The sequence below is a fragment of the Colletotrichum chrysophilum genome, assembly GCF_026319265.1.
Source record: "Colletotrichum chrysophilum strain AFK26 chromosome Unknown scaffold_180, whole genome shotgun sequence".
NCBI classification, from domain to species: Eukaryota; Fungi; Ascomycota; class Sordariomycetes; order Glomerellales; family Glomerellaceae; genus Colletotrichum; species Colletotrichum chrysophilum.
Genome location: NW_026517467.1, coordinates 23,331 through 36,779, shown reverse-complemented (window position 1 = coordinate 36,779; position 13,449 = coordinate 23,331). Strand labels below are relative to the sequence as shown.

The 13,449-nt window shown below is 54.6% G+C and overlaps 4 protein-coding genes across 4 annotated transcripts; 1 reads left to right on the top strand and 3 right to left on the bottom strand.

Annotated features, from left to right (window-relative positions):
- Window positions 1-4,818: 4,818 nt before the first annotated feature.
- Window positions 4,819-5,586, bottom strand: COL26b_012541 (uncharacterized protein; the record flags this gene model as incomplete). Its single annotated transcript, XM_053185184.1, has 1 exon — window positions 4,819-5,586. The coding sequence occupies one exon, from the start codon at window positions 5,584-5,586 to the stop codon at window positions 4,819-4,821; it is 768 nt and encodes a 255-aa protein (XP_053030870.1).
- Window positions 5,587-5,934: 348 nt separating this feature from the next.
- On the bottom strand, window positions 5,935-6,736 carry COL26b_012540 (uncharacterized protein; the record flags this gene model as incomplete). The annotated part of the gene is made up of 2 exons (XM_053185183.1): window positions 5,935-6,628; window positions 6,690-6,736. The coding sequence occupies 2 exons, from the start codon at window positions 6,734-6,736 to the stop codon at window positions 5,935-5,937; spliced, it is 741 nt and encodes a 246-aa protein (XP_053030869.1).
- A 2,154-nt stretch (window positions 6,737-8,890) lies between these two features.
- On the top strand, window positions 8,891-9,661 carry COL26b_012539 (uncharacterized protein; the record flags this gene model as incomplete). Its single annotated transcript, XM_053185182.1, has 1 exon — window positions 8,891-9,661. One exon carries the CDS (start codon window positions 8,891-8,893, stop codon window positions 9,659-9,661), a length of 771 nt encoding a protein of 256 aa, XP_053030868.1.
- A 486-nt stretch (window positions 9,662-10,147) lies between these two features.
- On the bottom strand, window positions 10,148-12,000 carry COL26b_012538 (uncharacterized protein; the record flags this gene model as incomplete). The annotated part of the gene is made up of 2 exons (XM_053185181.1): window positions 10,148-11,695; window positions 11,773-12,000. The coding sequence occupies 2 exons, from the start codon at window positions 11,998-12,000 to the stop codon at window positions 10,148-10,150; spliced, it is 1,776 nt and encodes a 591-aa protein (XP_053030867.1).
- Between the last annotated feature and the right edge of the window lie 1,449 nt (window positions 12,001-13,449).

Sequence of the window (13,449 nt, the reverse complement as noted above, 5' to 3'; positions counted from 1 at the left end):
CTTGCGTTTCCAGCAACCCGCCTAGCCCAATCTCAGCCATGGGTTGGGTCAGGTTGGCAATATTCAGAGTTAATCTGCCCCCAATTCTCGCTCTGCCGGCTAAGCCATGGCCGAATTGGAAACCCCAAACCCCAAGCAAGACAACAGAGACGACGAGGGGGAGAAAAAAAAGTTGAGGACTGGAGAGGGAACAAACGTCAACCTGCAGCATCCCTTGATCCACCGGCACCAAGTTGCGAAAGATACATCGACCAACGCCGGGAACGCGCCGGGGCTTCAGGTACCGATCCCACACGGCGGGTATACGTACCCTGCCATGGCCCCTGCACCCAGGGGTTTCTGCCGTGCCGTTGCTGCTTGCTGGAATTTTTTCCAGATTTCGGCCAGCAAGGTGCTCATTTCTCCAATCAAAGCTCGTTCTTTGCAGCTCGGGAGATCCACCTGCAGCCTTCGGGACGTTATCGATAGGCAGCTGCGAATCAAGTCTGCGCCAAAGCTCCCTCTTCAGTGCTCTAGGCGTTGTTTCCCGCTTCCCATTCCTGCCGTCATTGGCGATGTCTTTCTGGGGAAATTTTGACCTCAACTCTTCGTCGTCGCCAGACCAAACAATATCCACCACACACAATCGAGTCCCAGATCAGCTCTGATTCTCCCTCGACCTCGTCTCGTGCCTCTCGCTGTGAGCCGTCATTCTTCAGCGACAGCTCCGAATCGGGACTGCTGCTAGATAATGCCGGCCCAGGCCAATAGCTCTGTGTGCGCAAGTATATCGAGATACATCGCGTGGATGGATCGGTCAGCACGCTTGCCACCACCGAACACCGACGGGCCTCTCCCAAGCAATGTCCGAAGGCGCTGCCAGAGAGCAAGGCAGAGACAGTTGCGCTCTCAGTCGCACATGGCTCACAGCACGACACACGTTACACACTGACGCCGCACCACCGACCGTTAGACACCGATCGTCACCGCCGTATAATTACACCCAGACCCGATCCGACGTCCACGAGTCGACATCTCCGACCCAGCCAGCACCCACCGGTCGTACAACCAGGCCCAGCGGCCAGCATGCCCGACCTGGCCATGCGCGCATCGCATTTTGTCTCCATTGGCATTTGGCATCCCGTCTTCATCGGCCCCGAGATCTCACCAGGCGGGCACTGGCCACTGGGCAGCAAGGCCCTCCAAGTTTCATCACAATCTCCATCAGCTACGCAGCACACCCCTCCAGTACAGTCCCGATCGCGCAGGCGGTCAGCCAAGTGTCGCCAGGGGTGCAAGCCTCAACAACCTAATCGTCTGCTCGCTTACGCACCTCTAAACCGCCTAGCCTCGCCGGTTCTCCGTCCGGGGACGACCATCGGCTTCCGCTAGTCCCTCAGCAGCAGTGAGCACATCCCAGGCTTTCACCTCGCTGGACGATGAAATTTGAACGTCGATCTCAAGCCCCAAAGCCAGCGGCCAACGGCAGGCCAGGTCAAGCGCACCATTAATTGGCTCAAGTGGCAGGAGCGAGTTCCAACTGCCCTGTCTGAACTGCTTGTCTCAGAGAGGCACTTTGAATGAACAGCGCCAAAAGTCTCTTTCCGCTGTTCAGTATCACAAAACTGCATTCCCCAGGTCCAATGTCTTGGGGAGGGGCTCCCATCGGCTTCGAACGGCTCCGTTGCAAGACAAGTGGAAGGGACCAGCCCGATAAGGGGCCAGGCTCAGTGGTGGTTGGTGCTTGGCTTTCAATAAAGCCAGGCTGAATTTTCTCATTTCATACAGATCCACGATGGCGATGGGCTTGTCCATCTCGCTCCCCCAACAATTGGGATTTTGGGACACAATTTGGGGGTCCTCTTCGATGGGTCCCTTCCAGAAATGCCAGGGGTGCATGCTGAGCCAATGGGAGGCGGACGAAAATAAACAGGCTCCCCCACTCGAAGGGGGGAAAAACACAGCACGCCGCAGAAAAAAAATCGCCAACCAGCGCCCGACCAAAAGCAGAGCTTCTCCACCCGCAGATCCCCAACATCTTGTCCGTCCTTCTGCGGGCGTGGAGACCGTGCAGCGCCGCCACGGCAGCAACAACATCGGCCACCCGGCCTGCCACTGACCCATCTGCAGCGGTGCAGCCAACGACGTGAGCCCGCCGAACCCATTGAGACTCGCTATGGCTGCGGACGAACGCCAACCGGCTCCAATGCCAGTTCCTGCTTCTCCCGCCCTCAACTTCAGTCCCTCAACCCTGTTTGCCTATCTCCCAACCCAACTTCGGATACAGAGTCTTCCGCGCTAATTAGCATGTCTTTCTGCAGCCTGGACGCACCCGTGTTACCTCTTGCCGCTGCGGCTACCACTACCGGTACTGCCGCTCCGAAGCCGAAACCTCCCTTCTCCCATCATCCTCCTCACGCCGAGGTCAACATCCCCGGCCAGTCCCTACAGACCGCCCACCAATTCCATAGCAACGCAACCGTCAGCTTCGTTGACACCACCGCCCGGACTTCCGTTCGTCCATATCCCACATATTATCAAAGTTTGTCCCCATCACACCCCAGATGGTTGTGACAACCAAACGCCCCAAAGCGAGAGAACCTCCGAGCTTTGGCCCCTAGGTCGTCCTGTCCTCGGCGCCTCGTATGGATAGAGGATGCTACGCTAGCTCCCTACAGAGATACGCCTACCCGCACTAAAAACGGGCGAGCAGATCCGATCCTGTCAAAGCTGGGGACCCTCTGCGCGCAATCTGATACTCCCACCTCAACTCGGCATCCACCGTCACCTTCGACAAACGACGGACGACACTCTTGATTGGATGATGCCTCCCCTTGAGTCTAGCTGGGACTAGCGACCATGGTGCGCTTTCTCGATTTCTATCCCCAAGAATAGCCAAGCTCTCACTCCATCTCGAACCTGTGACACCGGTCATTGCCGGTGAGGCGGCTTGCCTCTGCCTACCCAAGCAGCGGGATGGTTTGGACGTCAAGATCCACTCCCGATGGGTACATGACGGAAGGGAGGCTCCCCCATTTACAAATACGACGTCCTCCCCTGGCCATGATTCGGAGTCCAAAAGGTATTCGCCCCACTCCCTTGTGAACGAGCCGCATCGCCCCGTGCCTGCAGTAGAACGACTATCGACTGCATCGTGTCTCGAGCGGCTCCGAACGCCGGTCTTAGCTCACCCGTCCGAACTGATCTGCAGGTGCGTGCGTCCACGTAGTCAGCGCGCTGCTCCGAGACTGCAGCTGCACGACACATTGGCCAAACGAAATCGGCCTTCCAGATGGCATGGCGCCATGACAGGGGACGAAGTCGACACCTTGGGCCGTCAAGTCCCGAGGCTCAGATGGACTCGTTCGCGCTCACCTACGCACTCCGCAACTCATTTTTGTCTGATGAACGGCGTTCAGTCAAAGTAGGCATGAGACCTGAGGCTGCCTAGGTAGTTGTCTCGCACGAGCCTCGACTAGATGACCCGCTTGTTCTCGACTTGAAGTGACTTGGCCGAACATTGTCCCCTGTGGCTGGTGCAAGAGCCGCAATGAAGCAAACAAGCAGAACCGATGACGTGGATCCGGTTCCTGCATCCTGCCAAGTGCCGCATTTAGGGCGTAGCGGTTTTACATTCATATGCAGAGAACGTGTAGACCAGCCATCAGCAGTCCCTATTCTTAGACTGGGGTAGAAGCATCCGCCGAAGATCTCCCAGTGAATTCCGGCCGACTTTAATCCTGAGTATGTGACATTAGCTAAGTCCGTAAGAGGCTGATCATGACCATGGCTGTATCTCTTGTTGATCTTTACCGGGTCAATGATGAACATATCCTAGACAAGTATGATGTACACGTGGGCTTATAGCTCCTGAAAACCCGTTACTGGTACATACAGCAGGACCACGTACGAGGTGAGAATGTCTCCGAATCGATGTGGCTCAATGAGGCTGGAGCGGCAAGTTCCGGGGCATGTCGGGCATCATCGATCCTACGTCTTCCAACCTCACCCTGCTCATGAACGAATAGTAAATAGAGACTGCGATATTGCGTGGCTTTGAGCTTTGAATGATGTTAGTTGTCACTATTTATTACGATCTATGGCCATGCGTTATTGCATTAATATTTTACATCTCACTCTGATAGTTCTTTTGCTGTTCAAACGTAATTATTATTTGAACGCAACTTAAAAGCAATTTAAATAACTAATAGTTCACCTATACTAGACATGTACCATGTAAAGTTGTTGATATAGTAGAGACGCTGCAAATAGATATACTAACGTTAACGAGAGGTTTCTTATCTTGAAACCGGGAGACATGACGTGGAATGTAAAGTCTCAACTTCACTAGCCTCACTGATATGCTACGTCCATTAGATACGTGACCAGTGTGCTTTGAAACTCTCTGATAAGTGTGTATTCTGGTCACTCACTTAGCTGGATAGATTGTAGGAGTTGTTTAGAGTCGCATGCGTCTCTACCACAGCTCAGCAAGTCGTTGGAAAAGCTCGAAGGCCGTCGCGATCCCCATTATTCTAGCCACACTCCGAATGTGGGTGAAGATAGCGCGATATGTGTTGAAATGGCGTGTTATTACGGCTACATTTTCGGTTTCTGTGGCGATGATTGACCTGACCGAGAATGCTTGATGGCCTCATGAATCTGCTTTGGAGCTCAGTTTTTATCACCTAGCAAAGTTTTGAAACCTCATTCAGTAGTGTTGCTCCAAAACATCGACAAATGACATATTGGCACAACTTGAGCATTCCTGATGATCAAAGGTCTGGAGTCTCTAACGCGACCTTGTAGTTCACCTTCCAGGTTCTGCCTGCTCAAGGGTCAAGAGACCACACATCCCCTCCGTACATCTCTCAAGCTAATCTCTTCACCAAGACGGATGTCGTCGCTGCCGGGATCATCTCCGCGCCTCTCTCGCTGAATAGCATTCCAATTGTAGGCATACCCATCATCCTCCATCCTTCTCAACAAAGGCTCAAACCTCCCAAACATCTCCCTGCCGCCTTCCAGGTCCGTCGCAACGTACTCACATTCCTCCACGCTCTCAAAAAACACCCCGCCAAAGTCCCGGATAACCTCGCACTTCTCATTCATGCTCAGCACCATCTCCATCCGCCGATGCCACCCCTCAGGCGTCAAGGGAAATGTCCGCCGCGGCTCGTCCGACCTGCCCTCGCTGTTGACGACCACCACGGAGGGTATGTCCGGCGAGAACCGCAGAACCCAGACGCCGCCTGTCGAGGGGTACCCGACGTGCGTGTCGGGCGGGTGGTGGAAGTCGTACATCACCCCCTCGTCGTCGAGGCGCTTCCTGTGGAAGATGTAGGCTGCCCAGGAAGGCCACCAGGGCGCTCCGAGGGAGAGCATGCGCGTTGCGAGGGCGTCCTCGACGGCGGGGGTGGAGGTGCAGGTGTCGTGTGTGCGAGGGAGGTTGAGGTAGACCAGGTCCACGGCGGAGGGGTGGGATACTACGATGCCGCCTGTGCTGGGACGGACGACGAGGTAGCCTGCTCCGTTGAAGATTTTGGACCGCTTGGGAGGGGTTGGGGGTGTGTAGGAGGGTTCGTATGCGTCGTAGCATATTTCCATGTTGTTGGCGTTAGCGGGAGGTCATCCAAAGTCGGAGTTGCGTTGTCAAGGATGGAGAGCACCGATGAAGTGCCTGGTTCAGCCAGTAGTGTGTTGTGTGTGTGTTTTCGCGAGGCAACCTTTTGTTGGAGCTGCATACACAACGGCATGTTTGGTCACGTGGGATTATGTTTGGCTGCCTGTTGTTGCAGGGACAGGTGAACGCTATCAAGCCGTTGGCAGAAATCATGTCATCGCTTGCTCATCTCAATCTACCCTTTCTTTTGATAAACTCGGGATAGCTGCTTGTAATATGAAAAACTGGCACCAAAAAAATGGAAACACATCCAAAAAAGCACTGTGTCGCTTTTACAAAAGTTTGAAACCGCAGTCTTGGTCAACCACACACCAATCCAAACGCATGCTACTAGCATGGATATTGGCATTCAAATTGCCAGCGGGGGAGGCCTGCTCGATAGTGTCGAACCACTTCTTCTGAGCGTCGTGGTACCACTCAGGGTATGATGAATCCGGGTGTGGTGCCCTGGGCTTGAAGCTGTCTTCTACCGGGTCCTGCTCATCGTCGTCATCAGAGCAGTTCTCTCCATCGTCGGTGAAAGCGATTGCATCTGCTACGGAAGTGAAATTCAGCACAACGCCCTTCTCCTGATCCTCCAGCCAGGAGACGCCGATGGAGTCGGGACGGGGGCCAGGTTCCTGAATGTCGTGGATGTTTTGGTATATTTGTGGCAGAAATGGGTAGGCCCCGATCTGAGACTCGACGTACTTAGAGAGCGCGAAGCGTCCCAGATTATCGTCGTTGCGTTGTACAAAGTAGCCGGTAGGTTTGTCCCAGGCTATCGGTACGAAGCGAGCCATGATCTTGGCCCTCATTGAACCGTATGCTTTGTGTAGCGGCGTCAAATCCCAGTTTCCATCCGTGTTGACGAAGAAGTAACTAATTTTGAGGTCGCGAACCTTTGGATTCGGGGTACCTTGTACCGAATCCGCTGCAAGATCGAGGTGGAAGAGCTCGTGGAGGAATGTTGAAGCTGTTGTAGAACTATTTGTTAGCACAACTCTGGCAATCATGTTTCCATAGAAAATCAGTAGCGTCGCTTTACCGGGTTACAGAGAAGGGTAGGATATGAGATTGAAATTGACGGGGCATGTTGAAAAGGGGAGGGCTGCAATTGGAGTCGGACAGGCAAAAGGCCTCAAAAGAGTAGTAGAGGAAGAAATAAAGCACCCTCTGGTGTAGGCACCAAGTGACTTGCCTCGACTGATATAGTTCTCTGTATTGAACTTCTTATTCGGATCCGCACTATGTTTGAATTCATTTACCGCCTCGGTGAGTGATCGCATCTCAAAAAATGGGGGGCAGAAGTTGATCATTGGCCATTCCGCCTTTGGGTACAGCTTGGAAGGGTTCGATGAGTACGCCCTCATCGCTCCGCCCTCTCCGTCTTCGACACCTTCTGTCTTGGAACACTTAGATTTACAGCGTTTGCGCGGATCGTCGCAGCGGACCAGGATCCAGTTGGCAAAGGGCCGAGGGGCCCAGCCGTCGTAGACCGTGGCCACATTAGCAAAAACCGCCTGTATCTGCTTTTGTTGGTCCTTGTTCGTTGCTGAGACGGCTGTCAGTGATTATTCTGGGTCATTCATTGAGTCGAAGAGCCCTAGTATGCCAACAGCTATTGGGAAAGGAATTATGATCAAACCTCGGGCCCGAGATACTCCATAGCTGCGGCTGAGTCCCATCTGATATTTGATTTCACGCCGTCCAAATTGACAATCTTGTTCGCGTCTTTGTATGCCTGGACAATGGCAGCCCTGGAATCACCACATTTACTAAAGATCCCGCGTTAATTCAAGGACACATACTACCGTATCTCCATCACTGCTGCATGACACAGAATTCTGCTCGCGAGACGAGGCAAACATTGATTTCGGAGGGAAACATGTAATTGATAAAGGAACTCACTAAAAGCCATACAAACTGGTCCCGAACCAGTTCTGTACATTCGCAGGATCTCGGGGAGGTTCGGCGTCCCTTATCTCAGCCTCCGTTATATTTGGTGGCAGTTCCTGAACCGGATGATTGAGTGGTCTTGGTGACGGCATGATATCCTGTCTCCTGAGCAAAATTTCTGCAGTTACATCCTCAGAGGACGCAAAAGCTGGAGCAACATAGCCTAAGACAGACAAGATGGTAACTGAGTAAATCAAGAGCATGATGCCTGGGATCTCGCTCAATGGAACGACAGATGGATGGTTATATTTGATGAAATACAATGCAGAATAGGATGTGTGCTGAGAATTTAACTCAAGATGCTAGATATTTTTGAACTTTTATCCTCAGTGGGATACTATGGGCTGATTTTAACATTCCCCAAAGTCCAGTGTATTTTGATGCCAACATCTGGCAAAGATCATGTACCAACGGGCCCCCAAGCTAATCTCACCCAATTACAGCGTTGGGGCGTTAAAGACCATACCTCAGCGGCCAACTTTTTGAATATGCGGAGGGTGGGTATGGCGGTGTCAATCGATTTATGACGGCGTTTAATTCATGCCGCTCGAAATCAAGATGATAAGACTTGCTTAGTGGGGTTCCAACGAGGGTAATACAAGTCACCTTCGACGTTGCCGCTGTCATCGTATCTGGTGAAAAGTTGTTGGAACCAGGTGACTTCCAGTTCTAACCGGCCCCCTACGCTATTCTGCTCCCCGACCCCGAATGCATGATGCTCCTTACCGCGTCAAATAGTGGTGTCGAATCGGATTTAGACCTGGTTTATCTCAAAGAAGCTTAGATCCTGAGCACACCGACGCTCGTTGGTGTGCATGTGCGGCGCATTCTGGCCCCCTCAAGCTGCCATATCAGCAAGTCCAATAAGTTGTTTCGGTTGCCTCACCCACCAGCCATGATCGAAACACCGCCCCAAGCCCCCAAACCCCGAAATCCCTCACGGTAATTTCCTTCGTTCCTTGCCGCCATGATACTTCCAACTTTTCTGCAAGAGATGCTAAGCTCCCAGACGAAGATCAGCTCATAAGGCTGTTGGTTTACACTTGCGATCTATTTATAAACACCAGAAACGGCACCTTCGCATTCCGTTTGACAAATTTTCTTATTTCCTCGCCCTTGCAAGAGACCGAGTTATTTTTCTGGCGTCTGCCTGGAAGTTGAAGTGATCGCGTATTCCGGCCACGTGATTGATGACGCGCAGGCCTCCGAAGTGCTCTCCAACGCGCCCGACGTTGCCCTCACCTCCAACCCTCCTCTCGAACCACGACCACTACAAAACCATCCCCACCCATGTCAAACGTTCTTAGGAACATCATGGACGAAGACCTGGAGATATGCGACGATATCGCAGACCCGCAGTACCAGCACCCACAGCACGGCATGAGGTCGAACATATTCACCGGCGGCCCAGGATACCTCGTATCCCACCCTTCGCTCGGTGGCATCGTCATCTCGACCCCATCGTCCATAGATCTGCAGCACCTGAAACTACCTCGCACCCACGATACTAAATTTTCCTCCTCCTTCTCCAAAAGCGAAGAAGACGACCTCGCGCAGCGCATGCTCCGTCTCGGCGGCCACTGGTACCCCTCCTGGGCCACCTACGCACGCCACCAGGAACGTCTCGCCAACGGCACCGTCTACGACTTCCACATGCCCCCGGACGTATACGTCGGATACCCGTCCAGCGGGGGTGTGTGGGTGGCCAGGTACGTGCCGGACCGGGACCACTTCCGCCACGGCCAGAAATTCTGCCTTCCGCAGCGGCCACCGGAGTGGAACCGGGTCATGCATCGCGTGCTCACGATGGACGAGAAGTGTGACGCGTTAAAGGCGTTTGGGGCTACGTTCTATCCGCGGATAGAGGATTGCGCGGATCTCCCCAAGTCCGTGGAAGAGGGCCGGGAGGAGTTCCAGCGGTACGAGAAGAGTTTGGAGGATATGGACGACGGCGACTACCAAAGGCGATGGTACCTGAGATTTCATGGTCTCGACCAAGATGAAGACGTTGAATCGAGGACCACGGAACCTCGCAGCAAACGGGGCTGCGTGATGTTTTGATCCTCACAGAGTCACGATAATCAAACTCATCGGACCAGCAGGTCGGGGCATTAAAATCCAGTATATTCAGACCAGGTGTGGTAAAACGGAATGGGAGTGGGAATAAGTGTAAAGGCCCGCAAGCACAATAAACCCCGGCACCGCCATGCTCCCGTCCAAACTCATAATCATACCAACGCCCTAATGCATATATCCACGCCGGACCCCGGCCCCCGTAATCATCATAAACAAGAATGGTTTGGTTTGGTTTCGACAAAGGAAAAGTGGTTTGTAAACTGAAGACGACTTTCTTCTCTTCGTCGGTCTTCCATTCGAAAAGGATAGAATAATGGTAATGTTTGTGCGCCATCGCTGTGCTCGCACCGTTTCCCCGCCATGCTATGATGCACGACTCTAAAGGTAGTAGTAGTAATCAAAAACACGAGTTCCGCCTCCTGTGGTATCAATTCTGCTTCGCCTCGAGATGTTTAAGCAACGCTTTCAACTTCAGTACGTCTCCTCCTCCACCAGGTCCTGGGGTCCGATTCTCGAACTCCTCAGGCCCATGGAGCTTCGCCTGCCGGATACACTACCTCCGCTCTGGCGTCGGCTGCTTGGCATCGGAATGCCGCTCGTCGGCATGGGGATTCCACTGACGGAGCTGTCGGCCTCGAGGCGGGAATATGTGCCTCGCCTGCTGGGTGTGCGGTATTCGTCCTCGTCGTCTTCGGGCATTTCCATGCGGTGGTGGCTCACACTAATTGACCTTCCGTGTCCGCGAACGCTGCTCCTCAAAGAGTCTCCCAGGGAGCTCCGGGGGCGTCCCAGAGGTGTCCTAGTACCTGACATGCTGGTACGGCTAATAGGGCGAGGAGGTGCCATATCGGTGCGACTTGACGGCCGGGCGTATGATGTGCTGGCCCGCGAACTCGGTCGAGAGATTGACTCATCGTGGCCGGCGTTGGGATTCCGGTTGGGCAGGGGACCGAACGACAACCTGCTGACACCCGACGTACTAAGGCGGGGCACATGCTTTGATGTTGTGCTGGCAGAGAAGTTGGATGGCGTTTCGTCGCCCCGCACTGAAGAGGCGGTGGAGCCCGTTGGGCGCTTGCGAGAGCGGATCGTAACCGTCGAAGGCACACTGTGGACTCCATTGACTGAAGATCGGGGCGAAGCGCGGGGCGGCGTGGTGACGGGTGCGGGAAGCTTTGATCGAGCATTGTGGACACGAGCTTCCAGGCGTTGCATCTGCGCGGTGAGTGATCGGATGTGGCTGAGCGAGTTGGTTGTAGGCATGCGCTGAGAGGTTGAGCGGGGCGCCGTGCGAGTGGCAGGAGTGCGGGTGGTCGTGCTGGCACCGGAGACACGGCCGCCGGTAGGTCGGCTGCTCGTGACGGAGGCAGTGAAGGATCGGGGCTTCGGGGTGACGCTGTGCTCGACGGACGGCAGGCGGGAGACTTTGCGCGTCGTCGATGCGGGTGTCCTGGTAACTGTCCGTCTGGGTACGGATGCGGAGACGTCGGACATTGGAGGCGAGGGCGGTTCCATGAGCTCGGCCTTTGCGGCGGGCAGAGCCTCCGAGTCTGGTGGGGTTGTGACCATGGGGGAGCTCGCTGTCGAGTTGGGAGAGTGCTCCGTGTTCTTGTCGAATGTAGGCGACGACATGACGGAGAGGTCGGTGGAAATGTGGGACAGGTGGCGTGCCTCTTGCTTCTTGAGCTTGTCTTGGAGCAGCTCGGCTTCGATCTTGAGATCGGCAAGCTCCTCACGCAGACGTTGCGCCTCGATGCGCAGGGTCTCTCGCTCTTGCTCGCCCAGCTTGATTTCCTCCTCCATCATGACTGCACGCTCGATCGCAACGTTATATTTTGATTCAAGGTCCTCGAGGGACGACGTCGTGTTTCGCGCCTGTCGCTCGAAATCGTCATTGGCGACCTCAATGTCGCGCAGCTTTAGCTGCATGGTCCTGTTGGTATCGCGCAGTGTGGTAATCTCCTTCTCTAGCGTGTTTTGAGCCGAGTTTGCTTCCGTCTTGGCTTGCTTGTATTTCGTCTGCAAATCGGACCTCGTTAGCGCTGGCCGTCGCAATCGCATCCATCCCTAGATGCTGCAGGCGGGAGAAATCTCACCTTCCACTCCTCAACCTCGAACTTGAGGCTCTCAGCCTTCTCCTGCAGGCCGCGTTCCCTCTTCTCGGCAGCCTCAATGTCCTTCTCCAACTCTTGCTCCAGCTCCTTGCTGGATTCCCGGAACTCGGCGAGTTCTCCCTCGAGCACCTCGTACTGGGCCTTGTACCAGGCCAAGGCGTCCTCGGCGCTGGTCGCCTCGCTGGGCGGAGATGAAGGTGGCTCTGCCATGGTTGCTATCTGTCGCTACTGTGACGTCGTCGCCTCGGTGATCAGACGGATTGCATGTGAAGCTCGGCGATGGTGGTGTTTTGGGTTTTGTGTGTTTTTGTCGCAGGTCGTGCAAGGCGCGGGGAAAGTATGCGGTCGCAAACGGTAGCGGTTGAAGATATACAAAGGGAAATTGTAATGTTGTGTAGAATGATCGTAAGAGTCGTAAAATGCGTGCTGTGCGGTCGTCGTTAGCTTGGTGTTGATTGCGCAGATTGAGGGACGCGGTCGCAGCGAAAACGACGTGCGGTCGGAAGTGCGGACGTACCGACTGACTCTGTGGTTTGTTGTGGTGGCTGGTCGGCTGGGTCGTCGGAACAAGGCAGAGAAAAAGGACGATGGCCGAAGAAGAGGAGCAGCAGAATAGAATGCAGGTGTCGTCGGTGTGTGTCGATAGTCGCGGTGGCTGGCGTCGATGATGGTTGGTTGTGTGTGTGTGTTCGATGCGCCGCCTTCGGATGTATTGCGGTGGGCGAATCTCAAGGCTGCTGCTGCGACTGGACTTACCTGACTTACCGGTGGATTGTCGTCGCTGGTCGTTCGTTGGTCGTCGTGTTGTCGTCGTCGTCGGTAGTGAAATGCAGTTGTCGATGTTGACTTCGACAAAAACAAGTCAGGGACTGCGACGGACTGGACGGGACTACTAGACTGACTGACTACTGGACGCAGGACCGACTAAGGAGTGGTGGGATTGGGCATGGCTGGGACAGGAAAGGAATGGGTCAATGTTGATGTCGGTCAGGCGTGTGTGCGTGGTGTGTGTGGTGGTGCAGTGCGTTGCTGTTGCGGGTTGCCCCCTGTCGCCCCTTGTCGTGGCAGTGCGCCAGTCCCGATCGGGCAAGGCCTGCTACCACGGGCAACTGGACTCTTGGATTATGTAAGTCGTCCGCGAGCCAGTGAGAGCGGTGGGAGCGCTGCTGGAAGTGGGGGCGGTGCCTTTTTTTTGGATCGTCTGCAGCAGCGGCGAGCAACAACACACTGTGACTCTTTTGCCTGCAGGCTGCTTCCTGCAGTAAGGCACCTACCTGCTGCATATGCAAACGATACGTACCGCCGCACCCGCTCCTTCCCCATTCCAGTGTCCTTAACACATTTATATGTTCTTCCCCATGTTATTCTGTTAAGACAGCCGACCAGACACCTGGGGGAAGGAAGCCGCAAAGCCCAGAGCCCCTCCTTCGTCATTTGCTTCCCGCCGCAAGGCGCCTGCAGCTTCACTATTCACTCTTTCAACCACCTCGAATCCTCCCCTCCTGCCCCCAACACGTCAACATTTTCTGCCTCTCCAAAGCTACACCCGCTGGCGATCATGGAGACTGCGGTGGACCTGCAAGGCTTGTAACTTGAGAGGACCCCTCTTGTCCTGCCATGCGACATGCACAGCACCGCAGCCTCAGCCTTCCTCCCCAT